This window comes from Ambystoma mexicanum, chromosome 2p (genome assembly GCF_040938575.1).
Source record: "Ambystoma mexicanum isolate Mex_15411 chromosome 2p, UKY_AmexF1_1, whole genome shotgun sequence".
NCBI lineage: Eukaryota > Metazoa > Chordata > Amphibia > Caudata > Ambystomatidae > Ambystoma > Ambystoma mexicanum.
In genome coordinates, this window is record NC_090923.1 from 957,509,752 (window position 1) to 957,536,307 (window position 26,556).

The 26,556-nt window shown below is 47.2% G+C and overlaps 1 protein-coding gene across 1 annotated transcript in view; it reads left to right on the plus strand.

The window, feature by feature from the left end:
- LOC138566962 (inositol-trisphosphate 3-kinase A-like) overlaps window positions 1-26,556 on the plus strand; it is a 497,863-nt gene that overhangs the window by 153,899 nt on the left and 317,408 nt on the right. Inside the window, exon 2 of the mRNA XM_069644745.1 lies at window positions 11,718-12,664. Within this exon, the coding sequence (XP_069500846.1) occupies window positions 11,960-12,664 (705 nt within the window). The 5' untranslated portion in view covers window positions 11,718-11,959. The remainder of the gene's footprint in view (window positions 1-11,717; window positions 12,665-26,556) is intronic.

A 26,556-nucleotide genomic window follows, 5' to 3' on the forward strand; every position in this document is an offset into this window, starting at 1 on the left:
CTTGCCACGCCCCTTAGTTTGATGTTTTATGTATTAGTTCAGGCTATCTCCTACCCCAGCCATAACCCTCCCGTTGGAAATACCCTGCCCCCAGTGTATCCCTCGTGCCCCCCTTCCCCCAGCTCTACCTGCAGGGCCGCCTTCCTGTACTCTTTCCATATTAGCAAGCACTGCCATCCCCGCTCCTTGAACCCCCCCCAGGGGCACAGCTCCACTAGCTTTTTTTGTTACACCTCTGCCTTTGGCAAAGGGGTCAAGGCAGTGGTCTACGAGCACAGTTTTGATCACTCTTTGTATATATGAAAATCAGGGGGTTCCCGGGTGACTGTTGCCCTGAAAGTGTGTTGCATAGTAAGCTGGTGGCGCCCCTGGTATTTAGTTTTGGCAACACCAGGCTTGTAGCCACTTTTACCACTTTAGTAGCCCAATCCACCGATATGGTAGCTATTGGGGGTACTAATGCACGTTTTAAGCACTGCTCCTGGCCATTTGTTTCTGTGCCATCCCTTTGCCTATGTAGATCACAAAGCATGGCCAAACTAGCTATTTTGCTGATGTGGGCTCATTCTGAACCCGCCAGGGCTCCCTCTGCTGTGGTGTAAACTGGGGTACACTCGTTCTAAGGGTCACTGTACGTTTGGAGGTTTTTAGGGCCACCCAGGCCTTTGTAGGCTCCCATGTGATGTGATTGGTGGGCTGGTTAGGCCAGCCGCTGGGTAAATGTGCCATCAGTAAGAGACCCTGTGCATTCCTGTGATCTGGATCAGAACTCCGGGAAGACGGCTACGGAAGAGAATTCTTGTGTGGCCATACCGGCAGGACCATGGGTCCATTGTCCTTGATCCCTGGTCCTTCCCTGCTGGTATAATCCCACCCTCTGCTCTTCCACTTCATCCTCCTAGCAGGACAACAATGGCTGTTTCTTTGTGGGACATCTTCTTGGTCTATGGTGCTGCCTCCCTGATAAATTCTTCTGGCCAAAGGGCCTTAAAATGGGAAGTCTTCCTGGCCTGAAAATGAAGTGGCCTGCTATTGCTCCACCTCCACTCCATGGTGTCCAGGGCAATCGCTTAACATTGCCCCTACCATGGGAGCATTTTTTGTTGGCTGGCGGCCCCGTCCGGCTCCCCACAACTGTCCTCGAGCATTGGTCACGTTTTCTAATGCTCCTTTTGCTGTCTTTGTGGCTGCGGAATCTTCTGCCTCATAGGTCATCCTCCCATGGGTCTGTTTGTTGTGCCCTTTTCTCGTCTGGATCCTTTCTGGGCCAAGGGTTTGTTGGGGAGGGGTTGGGGGGGGGGGGCGATTGTCCCAGGCCCCCAGTGCTTTTAGATAAGGCAGAGGCCTGGAAGTGTGCAGTAGGGACTCTGGGAGGCTACAAGGGGGGTGCTAACAGGCGCCATAATGCAGGGAGGGTGGTGTATGCTTTTGTGTTAGTGTACACAAGGAACCAAATGCCATCTTAGATGGTAGCAGCCATATTGAAATCAAGACCTAGCCTGGGTCGCAGCTCAAGCCACACGCACATGGAAATACATGTATGCATGCAAGAATAGGGACTAGATTGTAGCGTGGGCACCGGTGAGAAAGACCAGGGCTGCAGAGATTCATAGAGCCATCATTGTCTCATGTTGCCAGCATTCTTATCCCAGAAGGAATGCCACGAGGTGTTTGATAACTCCCAGTGAAAACCGATCCCACTAGAAAGAGGGCATGAGCCCCCGACCTTCCACGTCCAAGCTCTAAGTAATGGCACTCAGATGCCCTCATCCCAAGACCCCAGCATTCCAAGGTACCAGTAGGTCCCAGACCACTGACCATGAAACTGTTAAACCCCCAATCGATCAGAAAAGAGATGAAAACGGGGATCAGTTGTCTTCGCCATAGGTCACATGATTTGTGCTGCGAGGTGCCGGGAGGGATAAAACAACATAGATAAAATGAGTGGGGAGCTTTGGTTGGGGGCGCCGACATGTCTGGAATCGAGCTGTAGTTTGTTAGACACGATGGCCTCGAAGTATCCACTAAACCCACGTCTGCAGTACCAGGTGCACATCAGGTCAGGCATAGAATTGCCAATTAATTGTAGCTTTATGCTTGTTGACGCGCAAGGAGGAACCCACGTGGAAGAAGATGGACAGAAGGGGCTGGGTCCAATGGCCTGGCATCTCTTATGTAGCAAGTAGCCTATGTGTAGGGTCTCGACCAACCAACCGTGCAGATTTTGTATATTATGTAATTTACATCACTGATGATGCTGTGTTCCTTCATAAATTGTTGCTTGTACTGATTTTGGCAGAACGTTGCATGGCAGCAGAGTGCTTTGCTGGCACATTTCTATTTTTGTGGAAATAAAAACTCTGTTCTCTTTGCAAGAGGGGTTCTGTGCCTTTTTCCCGTAGCGGGTTTTATTTTTTCAGGTGTGAGCATGGAGTGGTCTCTGTGCAGGTTCCAGTCACATCTACACAGAGTACCCTACCGTGGCTACCGATATCTAAATACAACACCCAAACTCGCCTGTGTATCCCCTTTACCTAGGCAGAATTATGAACATCCTGCTTCATGAGTACTTCCCCTGGAGCCTCATGTCCTGTTCCCTTCGTTAGTTTGATCAGCAGGGATCCGCTCAGTCTGAAAGTAGTTGGGTTTTGAGGTTCCACTCCACTGTTGAATCCTCTTGCCTGTGTGGGTTTTGTGAACCCTTTTGAACCAGCTTTTCTTTGTGTCCCTTTTTTGTTGTTGTATTAAGCAAGTTTGGTTTTAAGCACGCATTCAGCTTTATATACAATTTAACCATAATATGAGACAATATAAAAATATAATTCATATATAAAATATATTTCCCTAAAATCATTCTTAAAATATATAACATTTAGACAAACTTTACGATGAAACGCAAAAGGACAACTATGAACCCCTTTCCCTCAAATTTACATACAAAAAATAAATAAATATAACTTCCATGGCCTTCCAGAATTTATAAGATGTAATGACCATCTCAGTTTGAGAACCATAAAACAGACGATTCCAGAAAGCCTCCCCGTCGTTAATCTGAATTCACTTAATAAAACGCTAGAACAGACTGCCGCCACAGAGATCCCAAATGTACACACACTACACACATTGGCAGCAGTCAGTCAATATCTTTATTTCATCCATGAGGCCATAAAGGTACATCCTAACACACACAAAGGGCAGTAAAAATGACCATAACAATGCAATCTTCCATGATATGTTGTAGCATTTACTATAGCCCCAGAGTCCCACTGATAGCCGCCCAGCCTGTTGCTCCGTTACATTTTTATCACTGATCGATTAAAGGTCCACGTACTTCTGTCCAACTGCAGTTATCCACGGTCCTTTTCCCCAGTGGCATTGCAGTAGTGCCGGATAGCATAGGCTACTATGGCCTGGTTTCAAATGAATAATCAGTCAGGGACGTCATTTGGGGGTTGCAGGGGTTGGAGCTGCACCCCTGGGGGCCGCCGTTGCAACCCCTGCGGATTCCCTTGCGACCCCAACTTTAAAATAAATAAATATGGGTGCTCCTGGTGTAGCAGGCCCCCCCACGGTGCATGGGGCCCCATCACACCAGGTCTGGTGGGTCCCCTGCCCTGTCCTCACCCATCAGGGTGAAGCCATGGAGGCACTCAGTAGGGGTTGGAGCTGACCATGACATATGGCACATGTCACATGCCACGTTCAGCTCCAACCTCTTCTCCCTCGGCTTCCTTGCAGCTCACATAGGGGAACCAGGAAGCTCTCCCAGATTCCTGCTTCCTGTATGTGAATAGCAAGGAGGAGCCGAGGGGGGCCTGGAAGGACGGACCGAAGCTGCAAGAAAAAGGTAAGAAGGCTTTTCTTTTTTGTAATATGAGGTTTATCTTGCATGTGTGAAGTGTGTCAGATGTATGTATGTGAATGATGGATGAATGAGAAGTGATGTGATGTGTGTTTTCCAGTGTTCTGGGTGGGTTGGGGTGTACCTGTGTAGATAATGCAATTAGTGGATGTAAGAGAAAGTGTGAGTGGCTGGTGGGTGAATGAGGATTGATGTGATGTGTGTGTTTGAATGTTCTGGGTGGGGTTTGGTGTGTCCTTGTGTGGTGAATCCAGTGTGGGTGAATGCGAGAGGGGATGTATGGTGAGAGACCGGTGGGTGAATGAGGATGTGTAAGGCCCTGGGAGATTGGGGATCACTGGAGCATTTTTGCCACATCCTTTATTGACTTTGCATGTTTTACTGGTAAGTTCACGTGTGTCATTCCCCGGGCTAGACTGGCATTTTGGTGCAGTCGGTCTAGTCATTGCATACTGTGGCATGACATTTATTACCCGGCATCGTTAAAAAAGCAAGCATGATAAGTAGCGTTACCTCGCTAGAATAATGTTTTAGTGTAGCGGCCTGCATATGTGTTACTGTATCACGACATGTTTATTAACTGAGCAACTATGATGAATCAAGCATGATGCGTGTTCTTATGGGTTTAGACTGGCTTTCATTGGAACCAGTTGTGACAGGTTTTCATATTGTGACATGTCACTTTTAATGGTCAAACCACCAGGAGTATGTTCTTACATAGGAGTACTGTCATATATTGGCAGAGCCAGTTTTGTGCCCAGTGACAGTAATGATATCATAAAACATCTTGAAGCAAACACGAGTATGGTCTTACATGGGAATACTAGCATATGTTGGTGGAGCCAGCATGGAAATGTATGGGCACAGCCAGCATACAAATGTTTTCTATACTGGCATATATTGCAGGGACCAGCATGGTAATGCATTGGGAAATGCCCTGTGCACTTTTGGTGACTTGCATCTATTGTACTTCTTTTCATGATTTACCCTACACCCTACAAAACCGATTTTTGGCCTTTTACCCAAATAGTTGGCATTTTACCCAAATTTTCCAGAAAGTTTGCTGTGCAATGCACAATTTTTTAACCCATTATTCAAAAGATGTTTCTGGGGAGGGAGAAGAATCCCATGACCCCCCACCCCCCCAAACCCATTTCCGTTTGTTCGGGCTCCCTAGCTACGAGCGGTCGCAATCACATACTTGTGGCAAATATTTACACCCTCCAAAAACTCACCAGCCCCTACTGGTGGCTGGTATATTTGTGGACCAGGCACTACCCCCTTCTTTCTATGTTACGTAAAACATTTAAGCTTTGAATGAAAATCATATTTATTTATTTCACTTGCAGTAGTGCATAATCATCATGGACGTTGAGCACACGTGGTGGTCCGGCCCAGCCCGGGGTGTGGCGTGCCCTGTGCTTTAAGGAGCTTGCCCTCCCTCCCCCACAGCATGGCTTACAGGGGAGCTGCCAAATTTCATGATGCCATTGGGTACCACTGTGTCTGACAAAGGGGTAGTGTGCAGTGTGTGCCTTGAGGTCTGCCAGTGAGTCCCCGGGTGAGAAGCAACTTGTGGGTGTTTTCAATTTAAAATAACTGTCTGGTGCCATGTATTTTTGTGCGCAGCAAAGATATTACATGAAATGGTGTTGTTTTTTTTTTTAAGTGCTCTGGCCCCCGGTTTTACGCTTAGATAATAAAAATGATGGCGGGTCTTGGGTATATTGAAAGAACCTTTCCCAGATATTATACTCCAGCAATGATAACATTATCAGGTGCACTCCCCTCTGTGCACACAGGCCAGTCTAATAGGTTTCTTCCATCGTAGTGGTAGCTGAATCATAGATACATTTATAACCAGGGAATTTTGTTGATACTAAATCCTGGTCAATTATGAAATTTTTAAGCCTTGCTCGTGCAGCTTTTTTCTCCTGGGAAAACGGCAGCACACGCCTCCCCAGGTCAGTGCTTTTCTGGCTTGTCTAACACAGCAACGCCACAGATAACACGTACTTCTGTGTCCATTGATCTACAGATGTTTCATACACTAGCCGTAGCCTGCATTAGAGATTTCGGTCACCCTGTAACAAATACTGCATTATGTATGTTTTACATATAGACCCCATGTTGAATCTGGAAAATAACATTCCCCGAATGTGTGATTGTAGACAAATCCTGCCTCCCTCTGTGCCTCGGTTCTTATAGCTGGCTGAAATGAGAGCACCTGGAAGCACGGGTACTAGATGCATGTGAAAAATCTGAAGGTTGTTTGACATCAGTTTGCCATCACTTCCTGTGATGTCACTTGGGGGCAGGATCAAATTATATCACTCCCTGTTATTTCATCAGTGGATCAAGGGTCGTGTGATGTCACTTCCGCTACCCCTAGCATTTTGGTGAAATGATGTCCCTGTAATCAGTGTTGTACTGGATTTAGTGGCTGATTACAATCATGCCGTTGGGTATTGGACAGCACCTCATGTTGATACCCAGAATACTATTGGCCACTCTCTTGTCCCTGAATTCTGAAGAAAGTCATAGGCCCATTCCCCCTGCCAGTGCAGTTTAGAATGGCCTCCCGGGTTACGAATAGGAAACCCATATAGCGCAGAGCCAGTGCATACATTTATTCATAAGCGCTTCCCTCGGTTCTAGTTGGTTGCGGGACAATTTGAGGATGCTGTGCAGGAATACTGTGCGCCTCTTAGGCCCCCCACTCACCTTAGTATTGGTCATACTCTCCCCGTGCAGTGATCCACATACCCTAGGGCAAACATCATTGGCGGCATGGTTTTGTGCTGCGTAGCCAGCCCTACCAGTTGGTTTGTCATTCATTGGGTTAGTGCTAGTTTCCTAATCTGCCCTCCTGGATGTGGACTGCTGAGACAATTGCACAGCTTGGCTCCATGATCTTGGAGTGGGCACAGGGGGACCAGAGGGATTGGGCCCTGCGGCACCTTATTGACCATGGCAGTGTTAGAGCCAGTGCTTTCTCTGTTTGCACAAATTGGCTCCGACCCCATCATACTGGTGTTCATTATGTTTGTGGGGACATCAGGGTTGTGGTGGGCTGTCTCCTCAGGTGGTTGGTAAACCCCCATAGCGTCTGCCAGTCCAGTTGGTGGCCCTCCGTGTCTCTTCCTGGGCTTCTATAAGGGTCAGAGGCAGTCTCTTTAAATTTACTCTTTCGGACAAGCAAGATAAGACTGCATTTACATCCACAATCCATAGGTGCCCCCTGGGCGGCTGAATCAACAGTATGCAAGATATGTGGACCAGATAGTGTGGGGGTGCATGGGGGACTGAGACTCAGCAGGGGACTACTGCCAGGGCACATGTCTGGCTCCTTCTTGTTCAGGGCTGTGTATATGAGTGGGGGAGTAATATCAGAGACGGCATCTGGGTCAACGCACTGTTTGCCCTCCGTACCCTCAAATTCCATTTGTTCAGTGGGTGCTGCAGGACTGTTCGGGCCTTGGGGTAATACCAGCATCTTGAAATCTAGTTTGGATCCCCATAGAGTTGGGATCTCATTGTCCTAAGGATCTCTCATTGGCCTTTTCCTGGTTAACAGCCCCCCCCCCCCACCTCCTCTGTATCCAATTTGGAGGTTGACTGGTTGGGCGATTCTGGCCTGTGCTCGCCAACACTGACGCAGACACAGGTGCTGGCTCGTTTCTGTCCATATCGGATCTGGTTAATGGGATATCAATGGGGTAGTGGCGAGACTGATTGCTGGAGGCTTGTTGGAGGTCAGTGCTTCGAGTGTCTGGGTGGTTGAGGCGACTCCATTGCCACCCCCTATACCCCTTGCACAGGGGTTGTGTCCACCCGGGACGCTGGTCAGGCCCTCAGTCGTTAGTAGGTCAGCTGATGGATCTGCAGCAACATTATCTGCTGGATAGTCCATGGCCAGGTGCGCAGGGCTGTGTATAACCGCTGCGCTGCCGCTGCAGTTATGTGGTTTGTCCATTGGCTTATTGGCTGGGTGCCCCAAAGCATCCTAATTAGTACAGAGAAACTGATGGATTTCCTTAATGAGGGAGTGCCCCTGGCCCGTGAGTTTTATAGGGCTGTGCGTTTTTTTCTTGACAGTGTCATGTAGAGGAGGTTCCGTTGCCATTTGCCACCTGACAGTCAATAGTTTGCGTTTCGTCGTTAGGCATTCTTGCATGGTGAGGCAGGGGTGGTCGTGCATAGTGTGAGAATTGGCTTAGTTTGGGGACAGACAGTTATACAGTCACAAACGCAGTGGCCCCGGCCAGCTCCACTTAGCCCGTGAACGCTCACCTGATTAAGTGATTCTTGTTACTTCTTCTGCACATGTACTCCTCGGTCTTGTGCGGACACCTTCCGCGCTGCAGGCGCTGAACAGCCACGCTCTTATCCCTGTGGGCTTCACAATGGCGGGCCCGGTCTTGTGGTTAAAAAGAGCAAGGGGGCATGGTCACCAGCAGTCCTCCAACAGCGAATACCCCCCATGGCCAAAAACCGGAGCGGGACACCCGCGCCCTTGGCCCCGCAAGCTTCTCTTTAGCCAGTGGCGTCGCCAGGAATCAAATTTAGGAGGGGCATAGAGGGAGCCAAAGGCAAAAGTAGCGGGGCACAGAAAAAAGTAGGAGGAGAACACGGTCACTGCTCGTTTTAGGTGGGGGGGCACAGAGTTTTACAGGGGGGCCCCGGCCCCCCAGCCCTCCCCCCTCCCTAGCGACGCCACTGTCTTTAGCATATCCTGCATGTTCTTTGCGTTCAGGACATTTGATCTAAAAGGCATAACATGCTTGCTCCTTACTAGGAAATGTTCTACACTAAACCCGCCCATGTTTAAAGGCAGGCCACGCTGATGCAAGGCAGGACAGGGACTGTCTACTTGCCATATGTAGGTATTCCCTTTCTCTTCCCCACAGCTCTATTTTTGGGAAAGTAACCTTTCAAAACATGCCCATCTCCCTCAAGGGATTACAGAGCGAGATCTATAAACTCCCTACATTCTAAAGTGAAATTCCGGAGTGACCTACAATCTTCTTGGTGGATAACGATGAATCCACTTTTCCTGGCCTGCTCATTCTCAAACCCTGGGTGGATCTCTTCTTGGTGGTCTCCTTTGGGATCCACTCTGGCTGGCGTCGCCTTCTTCTGCACCTGTGCGGTGAAGGGAGGACTTGCCTCACTTTTCCTTATAACCGCGGAAGACCTATGGGATTTCGCCCCATTGGCTGGAGCTTAAGAAGTTCTAAATAGTTCTCCCATAGGCAGCAAAGTGACTTGCTGAGGTACTTGCCTGAAGCAGGGACCTTTACCCTGGTCCCCCAAAGGGTCATGGACTGTTCAGAGAGCAAAGACTTTAATTTTAGAATGTTACATTGAAGCATTACAGCTCTTAGTATAATGCATCACTTCTGTTCGCTCTATGCCTAGGAAAAGGGGTAGATGCAAAGTAACTACTAGTGGATAGTGTAACTATTTTCTGGGATGGACTGGACTTCATTTAGGACCAGTTCTGTAATTCTTAAACCCATTTCCTACAATATGATATTCCCCTTCTTTCTTCTTGTTTATGATTCATAGAGGATTACAGGGTTCGACATTTCTCAGAGATATTTAGCTCCTGCTTCTAGCCTCGGCGAGCTTAGTTGGCTTGAAACCAACCGCTACCAGGTGCTACTTTTAGCTCTGGTCTAGCAGCTCACATAGCTGTTCAAACTGAAACCCCTGACGCGCCGCAACACCTCAGCCATTAGTATACAGCGAAAACCTATGAAAAATGTCAGACTTGCTGGGCACACATAGTCTCCTGCACTAGCCCTCTATCCTAATCCACCTGCAGCACCCACCCATGAGCCTGACCGCAGGGCTGCTTACTGGGGCCTAGCCAGCCCTCCTAAGTCCTAACCTGGCAGAATGCACACACGCATCTAAAATTTGAACTCTTAGAATCTCCCATACATGGACTTTGGATCCCGAGGGCGTTCCAGCCACAAAGCGCATTGAGGCCATAAAAATGGGGAAAGGGCGCTATATAAATGACTACAATACACTTTTATATTTTAAAACAGAACCATCTGGGGCGGTTTCTTTTTCAAATAAAAGTATAGGAACAGTAAAACCGAATAAAAAAAAAGTAGAGGAGCACCGCCCCCACTGCTCCCTCCCACTTCGACCACTGATTGGTATAGGCCTGTCCTGGCCATGCCCAGGCTTCTCATGGATGCCCTCTGCAGTGAGGTTTCTTTCATGGATCGTGGCCTACCTCACTGCTGCTTCAGCACCTCTGCTATTTCCTCATAGCTCTGGTCATCTACCAACAGCCGGTCTAAGTTTTCTATCACAAGACCGTCCCAGCCATCTGGAGGCCCTGGTCTCCACAAATGTAACCCTCCTCTCCTGGCAATGCTATCGCTCTCTAAATCAGATGGATGATGCTAGAATCATGCTGAGTCATCGAACGATGACTCCACTTTGGTGGCATTTGGCATAACATTATCTGGATCCAGGACTCCTAGAGGTTCGCATTCCCAAAATAGATTGGACACACTGCCAATACCATGACTGGGAGCTCTGACCAGGAGTCCTGCTGTGCATTCGTACAAGTCCAATGATGGGTGCCCTGATGCTTGGTTCGACCTGGGACTTCTGAGTGAATGGCCCTGTGGCCACGAGCTGTAGCCTGCGCGAAAATGATCCATACTGGAGGTTCTCTGCCCGTGCAGCTTAAACCTCCATCTTGCTTCCATCTGCCATCTTGCTTCCATTTGTTTTGACCCGTATGCAGAGGCTAAACCGTCTGGAGCTTTCGCGCCATTAGCTTGGGCTCATAGTTGGCACTTTGTTTTGGTTCATAGATTGTGCTTTAGCACTACCCAGTCTAGCAATAGTGTTTTGGCATGCAGATCGCACTTTTGTGATGTCGTTAGTTTTGGCGCATTGGTGGTGTTTTAGCATCACGTAGTGATGCTGCACAGTGTTTTCTAACAGGTGGTGTCTTAGTGCCAAACAATTATATTAGTCTCCCTGCCTGAAACCTAGGACGAGCCCTGCATGTTCAAATGAGTTTTGCTTAGCAAAGCCAAACAGTTGGTTTTGCCAATTCTTGGTCCATGGGTAGCTCCTCTACTGCGAACATTTGTGGATAATGCTTACGTAGTGCCTCGCATCTGTTTCTCCTTCACTGTACCTTTATTAGAAAAAAACAAAATAACTCCACATGCGATGTGCCCTGAAAGCATGTATCGCAGGTCTGTAGTGAGAGTAGGGGATATACTAAGTAAGGGAGGATTCCGTGATGAAAAGCAAGGGCAATCTCTGATCAAGCACGACCACCCTTTTCATCACCTACAGTTGAGCTGGGCAGACTTACTGGGACGTCCCCGCCCCGTCTTCCCTGCTGCCATCTACATGCCAGGGCAGGCACTGCTCGAGCGGCATTGGACGTGCTGTAATACAAGAAATGTGCAAAGCTGGCTGCCACTAAAGCCCAAAAGGTGTGAGGGTGGTATCGACACAGAAGTGATGGCACGCATCTCTCTTAATTAAAGCATATGCCAGACAGCAACACACAGTGGCCACCGTAACACTGCAATTAGTCTCACGTAAGCTTCTAGGACTGCCATGGGACTGTTGGGAATTGACTCTAGGGCAGGTCACTGGGGAGATGAGACCCACTGTCTTTGATGCCTCAAGGTCTGAGCGCCCTGCAAACCTCTCAAACCGAGGAAGTGTTTGATCGCTTCTAACACTGTATTATTGTTGTTGCATGTAGTTACAGATTGTGGAAAGGTCTCATGGTGTGGACTGTGACATGACCATGAAATGTTTACAAAACTAATCCATGTTCTTTTGGTTATCTTTGCAGGATCATTTTAAGAGTATGACGTCTGCTGCAGTGGAGGGCATATTCTTGTGATGGGGACATCGCTTGGATTGGCACATTGGCTACAGACGGTAGGACACAGCGCAGCCACACGTCGACAGCTGTCAGGGAACCCGATGGCGAGTGGAGTACTTGTGTAACCATCTGCACAATTCTAGTCCATTATTGTGCTGCCAAAACGCTACTGAGAACTGGAGTGAGCACCAGGGTCCTGGTCCACTAGCATGGAGACGGTGCCTTGCTTTGAGGGGATGGGCGATGCAGAGATCCAGGTCACACCACAATCTGCCGATGTCCTCATGGCTACGCTACAAGGCAATGGGCTGAGAGAGCACGTGAACCCTTCCCTGACCAAGCCCAATGAGACCGCTGGCAGAGAAGAGCAGCGCCGGCCAATGATGGCCAACTTGATCACGAAGACTGAGCCTCGACTTCAGAATGTCCAGGCAGGGCATTTCTTTCAAGCGGCAGATGATGCAGAAGTACAGGTGACGCCCCAGTCAGGAAGAGTTTGCATGGCTCCACCACATGGCAATGGACTTGGGGAGCCCATGGACCCCTCTACAGGCCAGCACGGCAAGGTGGCAAGCTTGGGCGAGGAGCATCGTCCAAATATGGCCAAGCTGCTCATGAAAACCGAGTCAAGACCTCAGAACATGGAGACATTTTCTAAGCACTACCGGCCAGAGAGGGCCGCAGCAAGTCAGCACCAACACAGGAGCCCTGTCTCCTGTGGAAAGGATGAAATCATGGACCCATTGGATATGTTCAATAGGGACTTGCTGACCAGAAAGAAGCTGCTCCGCTCTTCAGACCGCTCTGTCTCCAGCACCTCCACCTGCTCATCAGTCTACTCCTCTCCTGAGTCGGACGAAGTCTTCAGCGACGATGAAGACAAGAGCAGGAGCAAGAGGAAGCTTTTCCGCAAGGTAAGAGCGCCGCCTCATCAGCTCCAGACACCCCGACATACCATCAATAGACCTTTGATTAGCCCTATAGACATCACTTACCCATAACAGGCCCTCAGAGCTTCTGAACCCTACCACACTGGCTATGCAGGCTACAGGTTTTTAGTCACTCTTTTGTAGAGTCAAATTTGAATTAAGAAAATCTTCAATATATATAATTTTATTAAATAGAAAACCACCCTAAATGGCCTGTGCTGAACCGTGCCCATCTGAAACAATGTCCACGCAACCCAACAAAAGACCGGTAATGTCTCCTTCCCTCCCTCTCACCATTTAACATGGTCTTCAGTGCTTTGCTCAGTCTCTTAGAAGATTATCTGATGAACCTTTAACACAGAATGGATATGTTCGGGTCTGTCATTGAAGGTAGCTGTAGGCATGTTCTGAACAGGGAGAATGCTCTACTGAAGGCTAAAAGGTAGAGAACCAGGCTTTTGGCGTTCAAATGGAGCAGACCACTCCCCTGTACTGTAGAGAATGTATTTCTTGATGTTCTTTAAGGTTCCGGGTGCGAGCACAGTCACTTTGTAGTGTAAGAGGCCAACAGGTTAGCTGTAAACATTCGGAGCAGTAGTGCCAGTTTTATCACAAAGCAATATAAGACAGTCCGCTATGGCGCCAAAACAACCCTAGAGTTGTTGTACCAGTGGTGGCTGGTGAATTATTCAATTACAGGGACATAATTCCATGAATTTGCAGCACGTTGGAACCTGAGCAAACCAAGGGAGGTTCAGGGTTTCTCCCCAAAGCAAAGGTCAAATAAATTGATTAAATGGTGCATTTTACAGCACTCATTCTTTACAAATAAAAAGCGTAACAAGCCACACAGTTGGCAATCTGTTTTGTAGGGTAATGCATGAAAAAAATCCAATGGATGCAAGCAACCAACACTGCAAAGGCTAATTTTCCAATGCATTTTCATGATGCTTTTGCTCGCTCGCAATATATGCCAGCATTAAAAAACGTTTTCATGGTGGCTAGGCTCATGCATATCCATGCAGAATGCACCAGTATATACCAGTATTAGTACATAAGGACATCCTCCTTTTGCCTTTGCCAGTAAAAAGTGCCATGCAACAGTAAGAAAACTTGTCCTGGCTAGCTGCAACAATATAGGCCAGTATGGGCCCCATAAGAACACTTATCGTGTTGGCTTTCTCCTTGATACCAGTAAAAAAAATGCCATATTTCACTAAGAAAACATGTCCAGACCGGCTACGCCAATGCAGATCAGTCTAGCCATGCAATACCTCTTATGTTTCCTTCACTCTTGATCTTCAATAAAACAATGCCCTGCCAGAGTAAGAAAATATATACAGACTTGCTGGACCAATGCAGGCTAGTCTAGCCACTCAATAATACTGATCATGTTTGCTTTACCCTTGATGACAGTAAAAATGTCATGCGACAGTAAGAAAACATGTCTAGATTGTCTCCACCAACATAGGCCAGTGTGGCCACTTAAGAACACTTAACATTCTGGCTTTACTATTGATGCTGAGTAAATTGGCCACACCGCAGTAGGAAAAGCTTTTCCTGGCTTCTGCTGCACAAACAGACACCATCCACCTCCTCCAATCAGAGGCCCACTCCCTGACACACACACAAACTTGCCCACTCACACACACTGTCGCACTCGCACTCTCACACTTCACCCACACATTCTCACACACACACACACTTCACCCACCCACACACACTTCACTAATACACACACTTCACCCATACACGCATACCCATACAGCAGTCGTACACTCTCATTCTCTCAATCACACATGCACTTATAGACACAAACCAATGCATACATAAAAAAATGTTTCTCATCTGCAGCCTCGTTCCGATCTTCAGATGCTGCCTGTACCGCAGGCCCTCCGGCTCCCGCAGACATGCAGCAGGAAGCAGGGAGAGCGTCCTGATTTCTGTACATGCGCAGTGGCGCCAAAGCACCAAAATCACACGCCTCTGAGGGAGACATAACGTTGTGGGTAGATGAATTTGTGCCCTCTACGTTTTAGCCTGCAGTTCATCAGCCTGCCTCCCCAATCTTCCATGCAAATCTGGGGAAGTAAAACACCTCTCCCTTTGCATGGCCCATTGGGAATGCATGCTGGGGGACTGGCACGGTCAAAAGGAAACCATGTTTCCCTTTGAAAGTTTTATCAAGAGTAAGACTCGGACACAGTGGCATATTTAGTCCCTAACTCTAAGAGGGGTTCCCTGCCTCAACAAAACTAAGGAACGTCTTTGACAGGATGTTAACAAAAAGATGGTCCTCCCCCTAAACTAACCCTTACACTCTAAACTCAACATAATGTGCACAAGGGGATTTCTGTAAATTATGTATGTGTAGCTTTCCTTCAGGTTTCCAAAACATAAAGATCTAAAGTGTAGACAAGAAAGAAATAGGGGTCTCCCTTTCCCTAGATTTTTTTTCTGGTTATCAACAAGCCTCTTGGTCACAGTTCACACTTGTTCAAGAGGGATAACTCTTCCCTTGAGTATCCTTTCAACTTTACAATTATTTTAACTGTTCAGTTTCTCACACTCTGTATTGCCATCAATTTAAAAGAGGCACCTTTCTTCCCTTTTCCATTAGGTGCTCTGTTTGTATATCTTGCCAGGGCATTTGCAACTTTCCCATCAGTCCTCCAATAATGGGTATGATTCCTCACTTGTATTCTCGTTTCTCGCAGTTTCGCAATTTCACTTCACACTTTGCTTTTTTCTCCTGGTTTACTCTCCTGCCAGGATGTCAAATTATACTTTCATATCTTTCAAGTTCACTTCTCTTCTTACTCCTGGTTTACCCTCCTTTAGTGGTGTTAAATTAGTAAGTCTCTTTGTCTTTCTCTCATGGGCGCGAGTCCCAGACTCGCTGTGCGCCTAGTTCACTAACCTGCCAGGGCTTCTCCCTTCTCCAGTCACACTTTCTTTTACCCACGTTATTATATTTGACTAATATTGGCTCACTGACCTTTGTTGAGCAAAGTTTGTCTCAGTTTTCACTCCTCCTTACAAACATTGGGCTTCTGCCCCTTTTCCAGTACTGTTCGTATTTAAATTAACTTCTCTTTTGAAGCCTTGGGTCGCCGACCTGTTTTCAATATTGATCGCAAATATTTAAATTCCTTCAAATGTTTCACTTTGCATCTCTCGTGCCGTTTCTGTGACATGGCATTCACTTTCAGACGCTCCTGTAACCCACTCACATTCTCTGGGCTTACCGGGCAGCTTCAGTGTCCCTCTGGCCTCTCCTTCTTAGCCCACTTGGGTTTGTTGGCTCAGTATGCATCCCGCTCGTCGGCTGGCTCTCGTTTTGCTTTCTTATGCTGCATACAGCTACCGCTGCCTCAGGCTCTCAAGCAGTGAGTTTCCTTCATTCCGTTTTCCTGTATGTTATTCGTGTCAGCCTCTGTGCTACTTCAAACAGTTTGTTTGCATCCAGCGTTCTGATCAGCGTCAGTCAAGTTACCATCAAACTCCATCTCTGCCTCTCTCTCGCAATTCTGCCAGCTGTGGCAGTTTTAAACTTCTTAGCATGGTTTAGCAATCTCCATAGACTAGACCGCGGTGTTGGCTTTCCGCTTCTGGTCATCTTCATTGCTCCATCCCTCTTCCTCGTCTCATTACTAAAAAAGGGGGGTGATAAGGTGATTGACTGGGAATGTTTGGATATTCTTCATCTACATCACAATAAGCTATATAAGTATGTCGTACGTGCACATTGATGTCATTAGAAATGAGGGCTGCAAGATTATTTCTGTCTAGTATCTTCTTGTCCTTCTTGAGTTTGTCTTCCCTCCTATTGATCCTCCCGCAGATAGCCAGCCCCAGGGTCAGAGTCAGGTAGCTTTTGCCTTTCCTGGGCCACATAGGAGAAGCTTCCCACCAGAGAATCAGTGACGATGTTGCTAGATTCGTCACACAGCCCAGGAGTGCTCCCTCAGATTCTAAGGGGAGTGCTAAATTATTTCACTGGGCTGGCTTTGGCCTGTCCATAATGGGTGGCACGTTTGCAGCCCATCATCCATTATGGATGAGCCACCATTGAGTCAGTTATCCTTCCTTCTCTTACGGCAACCTGGGCCGAGAGTAGGCTATACTCTTAGAGGAGTGTGAGCTAGCAAAGAAGCATCCCAAATAACAGTAGTACTTAGTTACCAAAGCAAAAGAAATATTCAATCAAGGTTCTATAAAAAATAGGAGCATTTAGTTAGACTAAACATACAAATGCACAGATAAAAGCACTAATAACCCACCCCTTTAAAGAAAGACACAGAATATGCAGACTTTTGGATGAAAGGGACACTCCTCTGTAGACAGTGGTAAACGGGCACTGGTCAAGTTCTTTGGATATGTCTTGAAAAGTTAAAGAGTTGGGTGTTAAATGTCTCCATGGCCCTTAAAACCATGCCAATGGGCTATAACCACGACGAGTGCCTTTATATACTTGTTCTGTGGTTCGACAGTGCAGCGCCAGGCTTCTAGGTGCATTCTAGTGGATTGAGCCGGTCGAGACCGGTGCTCCCAACGGGTTGAGTCTGCGTCGAAACGGGTCGAGTTAGATGCTCCTAATGGGTTGGCTTGGCTCAAAAATGGAGCACTGTGGTTTGACTGGCTTAAAAGATCAAAAGTAGCTCTGTGGGTTCTGCTGCGCGAAACAACTTTGAAGTGGTCAAGTTGACTTGGAATGTGGTTTCAAGCAGGAAACCGAGCCCAATGCTGTATCTTTGATCATGGGTTGCTTGTGGACCCTATTTAGGGCCTCTGAGGATAAGGGAAGACCTTTCCTCTGCCCTCCGTAGCCAGGTAGGATGTCGGAGGGCACGTGGAGGGCTGCCACCTCCAGTAAACTGTGACCTCGGTACCAGTGCCTCCAGAGCAGTAGAGCTTGTCCGACAGCAGGACACTTTATTCGGTCCTCTGAAGTGGGTTAGAGATGCGTAGAGATGCGTATCGCTCCCTCCTTGGAAGTCTTTGTCTTCATCTTTATAGCAAAGGCCTTTGGGCAGACTGTAACCCAATAAAGTTCCTGGTCAAATGATCTTGTGTTCCAAAGGTGATTCAGTTAATGTGGGGTTCTCACCAGTTTCTGTAGTCTTTTGTCACAGCATATTTGTCCATTTCAAGCCTTCTGAAAGGGTCCAATCCTGGATGATGTGTCAAGTCTTTGCCTAGTTATGTCAATCCCAGAGTGTTTTGTATGCAGGAAGTGTGGAACGGGCACAGGAAGTTTAAGTGGCCGAAGAAATTCCAAGATGGTGGGACCTATATCTTGGCTGTAACTTCTCTCTTCAGCTACTCCAACTGTCCTCTCTGTGGCTGCCTTGCATCATAGAGATTCCAGTAATGACCATCCTGGATTGACCTCTCCATGGTGCCGGCGTGGTTTTACTTTTGAAGCATTGGTCCCCTCCTTAGCTCATGTGGTATATTCTTGGAATGGTAGAAAGCATACCCAACAGAGAACAAAAGGAGCTTCAAATGCTGGCCCCAATTGTCGGTTTTGGGTGAAATTCCACCCTAAGCAGTGCTACACAACTGACAGTTTTAACAATAAAATGGCTTGAAAAGGGTTTTGGCCAGTATTCCTGTATATTCTAAAAGGACACCATGTCAAAGTAGATATGACTTGTATGCATTTAATAATCTGCCACCAGGCATTGGGAATGTATGATTATATATAATTGGGATTGCTCACAGTTAATGACAGCCATTGTCTGTTGGAAGTTTGGGTTCCAGCGGACTGTGTGCATGAATGCACATGTCATTCTGTAACGGCCATGTTGACAAACTACCGGACAGCTGCTGGGTGTCAGTAGATGGTCCCAGCAGAGTTAGATTTTTGCACTAGACGTTTGACAACAGAGCATTATGAAAGTGAGCCCGATTAGCAGGGCTCACTTTCTGAGATTGAATTGCCAGCATCATTTTGTTTTACAAAAATCAAAAAACATTGGGATGGTCTACCCACGCAGATGGCACTCGGTCACACGCATTTCCCTAGATCACCACAGAATGTTTTATGCTCCCAGACCTCCCTGGCACCCCTCCACCCGCCCACCCCCAAGTCAAGTAAAGTTGTTGGCGCAGCTATCACCAGAAACGATTTCGGGCTTAAGAAGAACTCTTGAAGAAGAGCAATGGTCACAGATCTGTGCCCTATCTCATGGCATCTTTCTTAGTCCTAATAAATTGTGTTTAGTGCCCTGTAAATCTCGCTTATTTCCACACTCTGGGCTCAGCTGGGCCAGACCTATGCCCTAGATGTAGAGTTCACTCAACTGTTGTTTTCTTTTTCCCCATCTGGTGCAATGGCCCGACCATCTAGCCAAATATTAGAGGGAAGTCGTTGGAAGTTGGGTTGTTCTAGTCCCCTCACCCCGATTGGATGCTTGCTGGGAATTATTAGTTCATTGGATTATGAGTTTGAATACGAAATGTGCTGGATTGGCGGTTGCTGAAATGGGAGTGTTGCCTCATTGGATACGACATCCCCCAAAGCCAGATGATTGGTTAAGGGACATGGTAAACTTCAACAACGTTAAACTGACTTCTGTAACCTGTACAATCCACGCTGGACCTACAGATATCTCTGATCTGTGCTGTGTCTACTTAGACCAATTTATGTGGCGTGTGACTCCTGATGGAGAGGAGTCTAATTGGCGCGCTTTAGGCGCAAACTATAGTACCCAAGTAGAACCTAACTATAGATCCATACAACCATATACTGCTGTGACACTGTAGATGCTTTATGAACCTGTCTTTCCGTTATTAGCGGATAAACTTTCATTTTAGATTTTCATTAACATTAAAACCGTGTGACACTTTTTTTTAAACCTATGTGCCACCATCATATTGCATTAATCTTCAACTGATAGTAGTACAGTGCCTTGATAGGCTCCGGTGCCGCTTTACGCACCCCTCCCCCACCGCCTGCTATTCCTTCTGGACATGTGGTGGATAGCTTAGTGGCAACGTGCTCGCCTTGGAAGCAAGTCCACACGAAGCAACAAAGGTTCCATCACCAGGTCCGTCCTTAGAAACCTCTGGGTATTTAAGCGCGTTACAAATATGCAACTAAGACAACAACAAAACAAAAAATTATGTAACAGCGCCTGGATGCCCCCGGGCTGTGTGAGCACTTTAAAAATGCAAATAAATAAATAAATGTGTTGTCCGTATAGCCTTGCACAATGGCCGATCGAGAAACATCCCTGCCACCCCCAGGCTTCATAAACTGTCACCTGGACCACTAGTAAATTAAGCGCGAAGGGGCAAGGAGGAAGGCTGTGGAGGTTGGAGAAGGGCTTGGGGGCAATATCGCAGCTTCATTCTGTTTCTGTCGCTTTGAGGCGGCCTCCTGTGGTCTGTCGCTTTGAGGCGGCCTCCTGTGGTCTGTCGCTTTGTGGCGGCCTCCTGTGGTTTGACGCTCAGCATTGAAGGCAGCCGGCGCGTCTCGCACGTGCGGCGATGAGCGCCAAGAAAGAGCTCGCGGTGGAAGGAAAAGGTGACTCTGCATCCTTTGCCGACGCACGTTTATTTTTTTCTTCGTCTGGTTCCTTCTCAATGCATCGAACAGCGTCACTCATCAGGGGAGCCCTGTTCCCGGAAAGCTCCTGTCTCCCTCGCATACATGCACCCCATGACCCGGTGTTAACATGGCTCTGTGACCTCGGGCCCCTTTACAGCGAGCTTTGCGCAAGGAGCCGCCAGAGGTGGGCGCTCGTGCGGGCCTGGCTCGGCCTCTTGGCGGGCGGGTTCAGTACTGGTATTGCTAAAGTGGCAGTGCAAGCAGCACTGCTCTTTATGTGATAGGAAATTGCGGCGAGGCGGTACAGCGAGCTCTCATCCTTTATGTAATACAAGCAGGGGGTGGAGGAAGGCTCTAGCAGGGACGCCATTTCACCAAAATGCCAGGGGTAGCGGAAGTGACATCACACGACCCTTGACCCCTGGTAACATCACAGAAAGTGATGTTATTTGACCCCACCCCGAATTGAAATTGCGGGATGTGATGGAACGCGACCTTTCACCCGTTGACAAAACAGGAAGTACTATCACATAGCAGTGTACACTATAAAAAACATGGTTACAATATCACTATAACGTGATGTACATTTCATACAAGAATGGATCGCCATATGTATCGTTTAGATCAGTGCGTACAGGCCCATATTACCAAATTACTGTGAATTCAAGCAGACGTCCATGACCAAATGATAATGATGTGTTATTATATAGCACTTACGCTTAAGCGCTTTATATAGAAAAAATATACACCCAATACCACCCAACCTGTGTTGGTACTCATTTATCGACCTCAGAAGGATGAAAGGTTGAGTTGAGGCGTTTTAGAACAGACTAAATCGGTGACTCATCCCCTGGAGTGTGCATGAAATAAAACTTTAATGAGTCTAGCAATTATTGTATAGAATTCCAGAAAGACACATTATTTGGTATTCCTATTCTTTCTTATTTAGGGTCAGTGCTGAAAGTGTTAGACTTGTGGCACTCCTGTTCTTTGTTTGTCTTTTTCTTTTTATAAGATCCCTGAATAAGAAAACCAGCCACTCCAGAAGTAAAGAGCCACATGGTGCTGGCCAAAGCCCATGAGCTTGCATTACCAAAAAAAAAATAAAGTGTTTTTTCTTCTTTTTTTCCTAAAGGTCGCAAGGGAGATCTCAGAGGTCGCAGTTGCGACCTCCGGCGACCCCTAAATGACATCCCTGGGCTCTAGTGGCCCATTTAAAAATGTTTGGAGGTGGCCCATTGCATACAGCTGGTGAAAACCCGCCAAGGAAGAGGTGTTGCATAGATGTGTGATTTCCCTGGCTTTATAATCGGTGCGCCCAAAAGGTTGGCGCCCCCCCCACATGTATGACACGAAACATAGGTTGAGTGTTGGCAATAAACGGCCGTTTTTTTTATTGCACATCATTATGTAGTAATACACCAAAATAATCATAGTAACAATACATAATGTGTACTTTTGGGCACGAGGTCCAGTGGTGACCCCTCAGGCCTGTGCCGTCCTGCTGGTCCCACATCGATGTAGCCCCCGTGCATTGCCCTGTTACCTCCTTTCCTTCTTTTCTCCCTTTTTCTTGGGTGGGAGGATCTTTGCGCAGGATACTTGTTTGGGGCTCCGTTCTGAGACCCAAACTGGTCTTGGCCCTGGGCTTTGTCTGCCTGTGTGGGGGCTGTGTTTGAGCCCTCACCCCCCCAAATCCCCTTCCAATCCCCCCACCCCCCGCAACCCCCTCTTCATTATGTGGCAAAATCCCAGATAATGCAATGTCAGGAAAGGGGGAGTAGCTGAAGGTTTTCATGGGATACATATATTGGCCTCTGCATGACAGAACAAAGAAATACAGACAGTGGTGAGCTGAAATACTAAATGGCCTCTTAAAAAGTATTAAGCTTTCTTTGTCGGAGTCACAGGGGATCCCAATGTGTGGGGGTCATTTCAATTGAAAAGGTTAAAAGGCCCTGATGCCGGTGATGAACATGTCACCCCTTATTACACAACCACATTTTTCCTCCTCATAGCTCTTGTGTGTAAAGCTACCTGCGGTTGAAACCTTTGTGACTTTTGGAGCTCCCAGGGTCAGACTGGAGCAACAATGTGGTCCGTGTACCACAGGAAAAAGTTACTGCAATCACGAGTTGTGACTTTTTGCAACAAACACATGGGCGGCAAGGCATTTTTTTTTATTGAGACAAATGGTGCACTTTAAAGTAAATATGTCGGTAAAGTTGCTCAAAAATACTAGCTGTTCAGTGCCGCAAGCCAAAAAGCTGTTGTAATTTGGCTTACAAACAAGTCCCCCCCCCCCCTCCTTACCTGATGAGCAGCAGTGTGGCATTTCCCTATTACTCTATTGGCCAGTCCCAAGCTGACACGCCCCATATTTGTGATTGGTAGCCATGAAATACAGTATGGGGTGCACCAGAACTAACAATATCCCCAGTAATTCTTTGATGATGAGTGCTCACAGATCTACGCCTTGCATGCAGGTGTACTCACGGCTGGAGACATTGTGACTCCTGGTTAGGGTGACCAGACGCCCCTGTTTTGCCGGGACTGTCCCAGAATTGGGTGCTCTGTCCCCCTTTCTCTAGATTATTTTTCCATTGGAAAACCCAGTGGTCCTGGTTTTTGGTAGTAGGTCTTCATGGCTGGCAGGCAGGAATTCAGAATCGCACACAGAAGAAATTTTGCATTTTACGAATTAAGATGGTGGTAGTTTCTGATCAATTAATTATAATATGTGTTTATTCCACTAGTAAAACGTAACCCCCCCCCTTCTCCTCCAACCGCTACTGAAGTGTAGTGCCTCGACAGCCACTCTAAAGCGTTAGTTCTCCTTTTATGCTAGTTGCCCTGCCCCGGTTTTTCACTTTTTGAATCTGGTCCCCCTCCTGCTGGTGCCTCTAACTATTTGCACGCACACCCTGCTCCTTGTGGTGCACATGTGCATTGCTGCTGTGAGGCTGGAACTGCCTCTGCATTGGCACCTAGTGCGGGGGGGGTGGAGCCAGGGGGTTTGCATCCCTCCTCATTCTTCTTGTTAGGGTGACTCCAGAAACCCGTAGCCGGCTATTTGCATTTAATTAGATGATGTTCGCCGAAATAAGCACCAATCGGCCAACTATCCTCACTAGATCTCGTCCCACTTCCCCCGGTCAAATGCGACCGAAGCAAAAACCATGAGTGCATGGAGAGTGGGATGCTGGGAGGGTAGGTGGGTGGGTGGAATAGCACCAATGTGGATTTCTATTTGGAACCGGGGAGGCATTGGGCTGAAACAAAAACTTGCTTTGCACACATTTTACTGTCAGGGTAACTATTTTTTTTTATTTTTTTTTATTGTTATAGCTGAATTAATCAACTTTACAATATTTTATCACATTTCGCTCCTCAAAAACACAAGAAAATAAAACTGGATAGAAGCATTATTCCAAATTCGAAAAAAGGCACACAAACTGTGCATGACGTAAACTCTTTACATACAGTAAATTGGTGAACATGCCTATCTATACAAATAAAAACTTCATCTAAAGGATGTATCGACTAAGAACACCATCTAAAAATGAGAAAAAAGAAGAGAAAGAAAAAAGGAAGAGCGACCCTCCTGAATCATTTTGCATTCCGTTCAACTACTTGAGTTGATATCATCTCGCTTCAATGCGTGTAACAACCCAATTGTACCAATTCTAAGTGATGTCATGCGCCCACAAAATATTAATTGCCATAGCTGATCTGCCGATAAATCTCTAAGCTCTTTAACAGACTTTTTAAAATATTTTATACGCATTGATGTCAATGCTTCACAGTTTACTGGCAGGTGTTGCAGTGTTTCTTCTTTGTCTAAGTTCTTACAGAATCGACATGCGTTATCATCGCGCGAGATCAATTTGCACTTCGCCTGTACTACTTTGGTGGACCACAGATTAAGTCTCAATCGCAAGAAGTCAGATCTATGTTGCGGAGATGGAGATTTCTGTAAATATTGTTCGGGCTCACTACATTTTTTTTATGTCCAAACGGTTGGCTCTTAAAGTCTCGATATTTCATTTAATTCTCGTCTGAATCCAATCAAATTGAAAAAGTTTAGTTTTGGCCATTGTCGGGTTCTGAATCAGAACGTCAAAAAAAATATCTGCATTAGCTAGCGCCTGTAGTACAAGCCACCTCCATGTCTGCACAAGTAGATCTTCATAATGAAACCTATTTTAGCCAAAGTGGCTATTAACACTGTTTATTCGATGGCCATAATGCATTTTCTAAATAATGCTATCACTTGCCAAAGGTATCTTGCATATAACGAGACTAGCCCTAATTCAAACCTAATCCACACACATGGGACCGAACCAGGCAGACTCAGAAGGCGTTTCTGGTATTTGGACTCTACTTATTCCAAACTAGGACCGAAATCCTATTTTTTTGTTTCCGCCCCATACAAAAGTATGAGAGTCCCCTTTTTGTAAGAACATTTTAAGGGCAGGTGGCAATGAAAATGTCCCATATTTCTTTTGGATTATAACAGCTTGTGATATAGATCCGCTCAACTTGGTTTCTAATCATGATACATGCACTCTGTCGTCTGCGCGATATGTCAGGGAGACTATTCTGAGAGAGGAAATGAGCACCATACCAAGTGTGGATTGCATGCCCACAGGGCATGCACGTTTGAATTACAGATTGTTTGTGTTTTATGTAAAGCAGGCAGCATCCTTCTGGCACGCACATCATTCATCACTTAGCTCCGCCACTCAGCCCCCCCCCAAACCATTTACAATCCAGCTTCACCCACACCACTGACAATCTGGCCCGCACCCTCGCATGAAAGGGGTCGGGGGGCGTTCCCGAGTCCATTGTGTCACTTTCCAGCACTGATTTGGAAACGTTTTGTGGTGCAGGCAGCGAGGCATAAGGACCATTGCAGTGCTTGTGTTTTCTTTGTGGATGGCTTGGGGGCAATGGAAAGAGAATAGTGGCCCTTGGGTGGGGGGAGGGGGAGAAATGTTCGAGACAGCACCGTTGTTTTTGGCTTTGCTCTGGAGTGGTGGACTGGGAAAGGGGAAACGGGATAATGGTGCTTGGGGGAGGAGGGACAGTGCCTGTGTTTTTGGGGTGACGCAGGATATTGGGGCAGGGACCGTCTAAAGAGGATGGTGGCACTGCAGTAGGAGGTAGAGGGCAAGGACAGTGCTGGTGCTTTTTGAATGGCATGGGGGATGGGTGGGGGAGTACGGGAGATGGTGGGGGAGTGAGCACTGGCAGAGCACAAACTGGTGGTAGGCAGGCACTTAACAACTTTTAAGTTCTCTGTCAGTTGATGCACTACCACACCATGAAGTGCTCCTATCCCACCCCAGTAGAGTGACTAGAAAAGAAAAAAAAAACGGGACAGGCCATATACCTAAAAGCAGGGCTAGCATAAATACAAATAAAACTGTAGTCCTACTATGTCGCTGGCCTTTTGCAGGGGGTGGCGAGGGGTGTGCTCACAGGCACACTCCTCTCATTAGAGGAGAGTGCTGGGGAGGGGAAGGGGGACGAAAGGGTGGCGTGAAAAGTATTTCATGCCCCCATTCGCGCACAAAGAGTTGCGCCCGGACCCGATATCGGGATTTCAAAATCCGGTCCCGGCAAACACCGGGACTGTAGCCAACCACCCTTGAAACCCCAGACAGGGTTTTTAAAAATTAAAAAACTCCAGAGACCCCGAGATGCAGGGTGATTTCCATGGGAAAACCTGGACGTCTGGTCACCCTACACCATCAATCAGTCGCTGGGCTGGGATAGGAAGTCAGGCAGCTGCGCTCCTGTACATGCTTCTGACATGTCGGTAGCATTTTATAATTTTTTTTAACAATGTTTTTTTCCCGGAATATGGTCAGTAAGTGGGGCGTGTGGTTAGCTTTTGCTTTGGGCAGGCACTAATCTAAGGGGATGATCCGTCCGGTAGAGCCAGAGCTTTCACTCGTACCGGCCTGAGTCCACCGTGCTTGCCCAGCTCTATTAGCACCTTGACAATTGCCCTTATTTGGACTGATTTCTGATAATCGGGGCATGATCAGCCTGAGTGCAGGCCAGGCCCTGGCTGTTGTGTACGTTTTGGATTTTCCAGCACTGGTTTACAATTCATAGCAGCCAAACTTGCTTTATTACAAATTTTCACCCCGGGAAAACAGTTTAGCCAATCACGTAGCTGGAACAGCAGGCGAGAATACACATTCTCCACCTGCTGTTCCAGCCACATGGGGTGGCACCATTTTTTGTTTTTAATATGGGGAGGCAACAGGGAGCCTTTCCCTGGTGTCTCCCTACCTACTCAATTCCC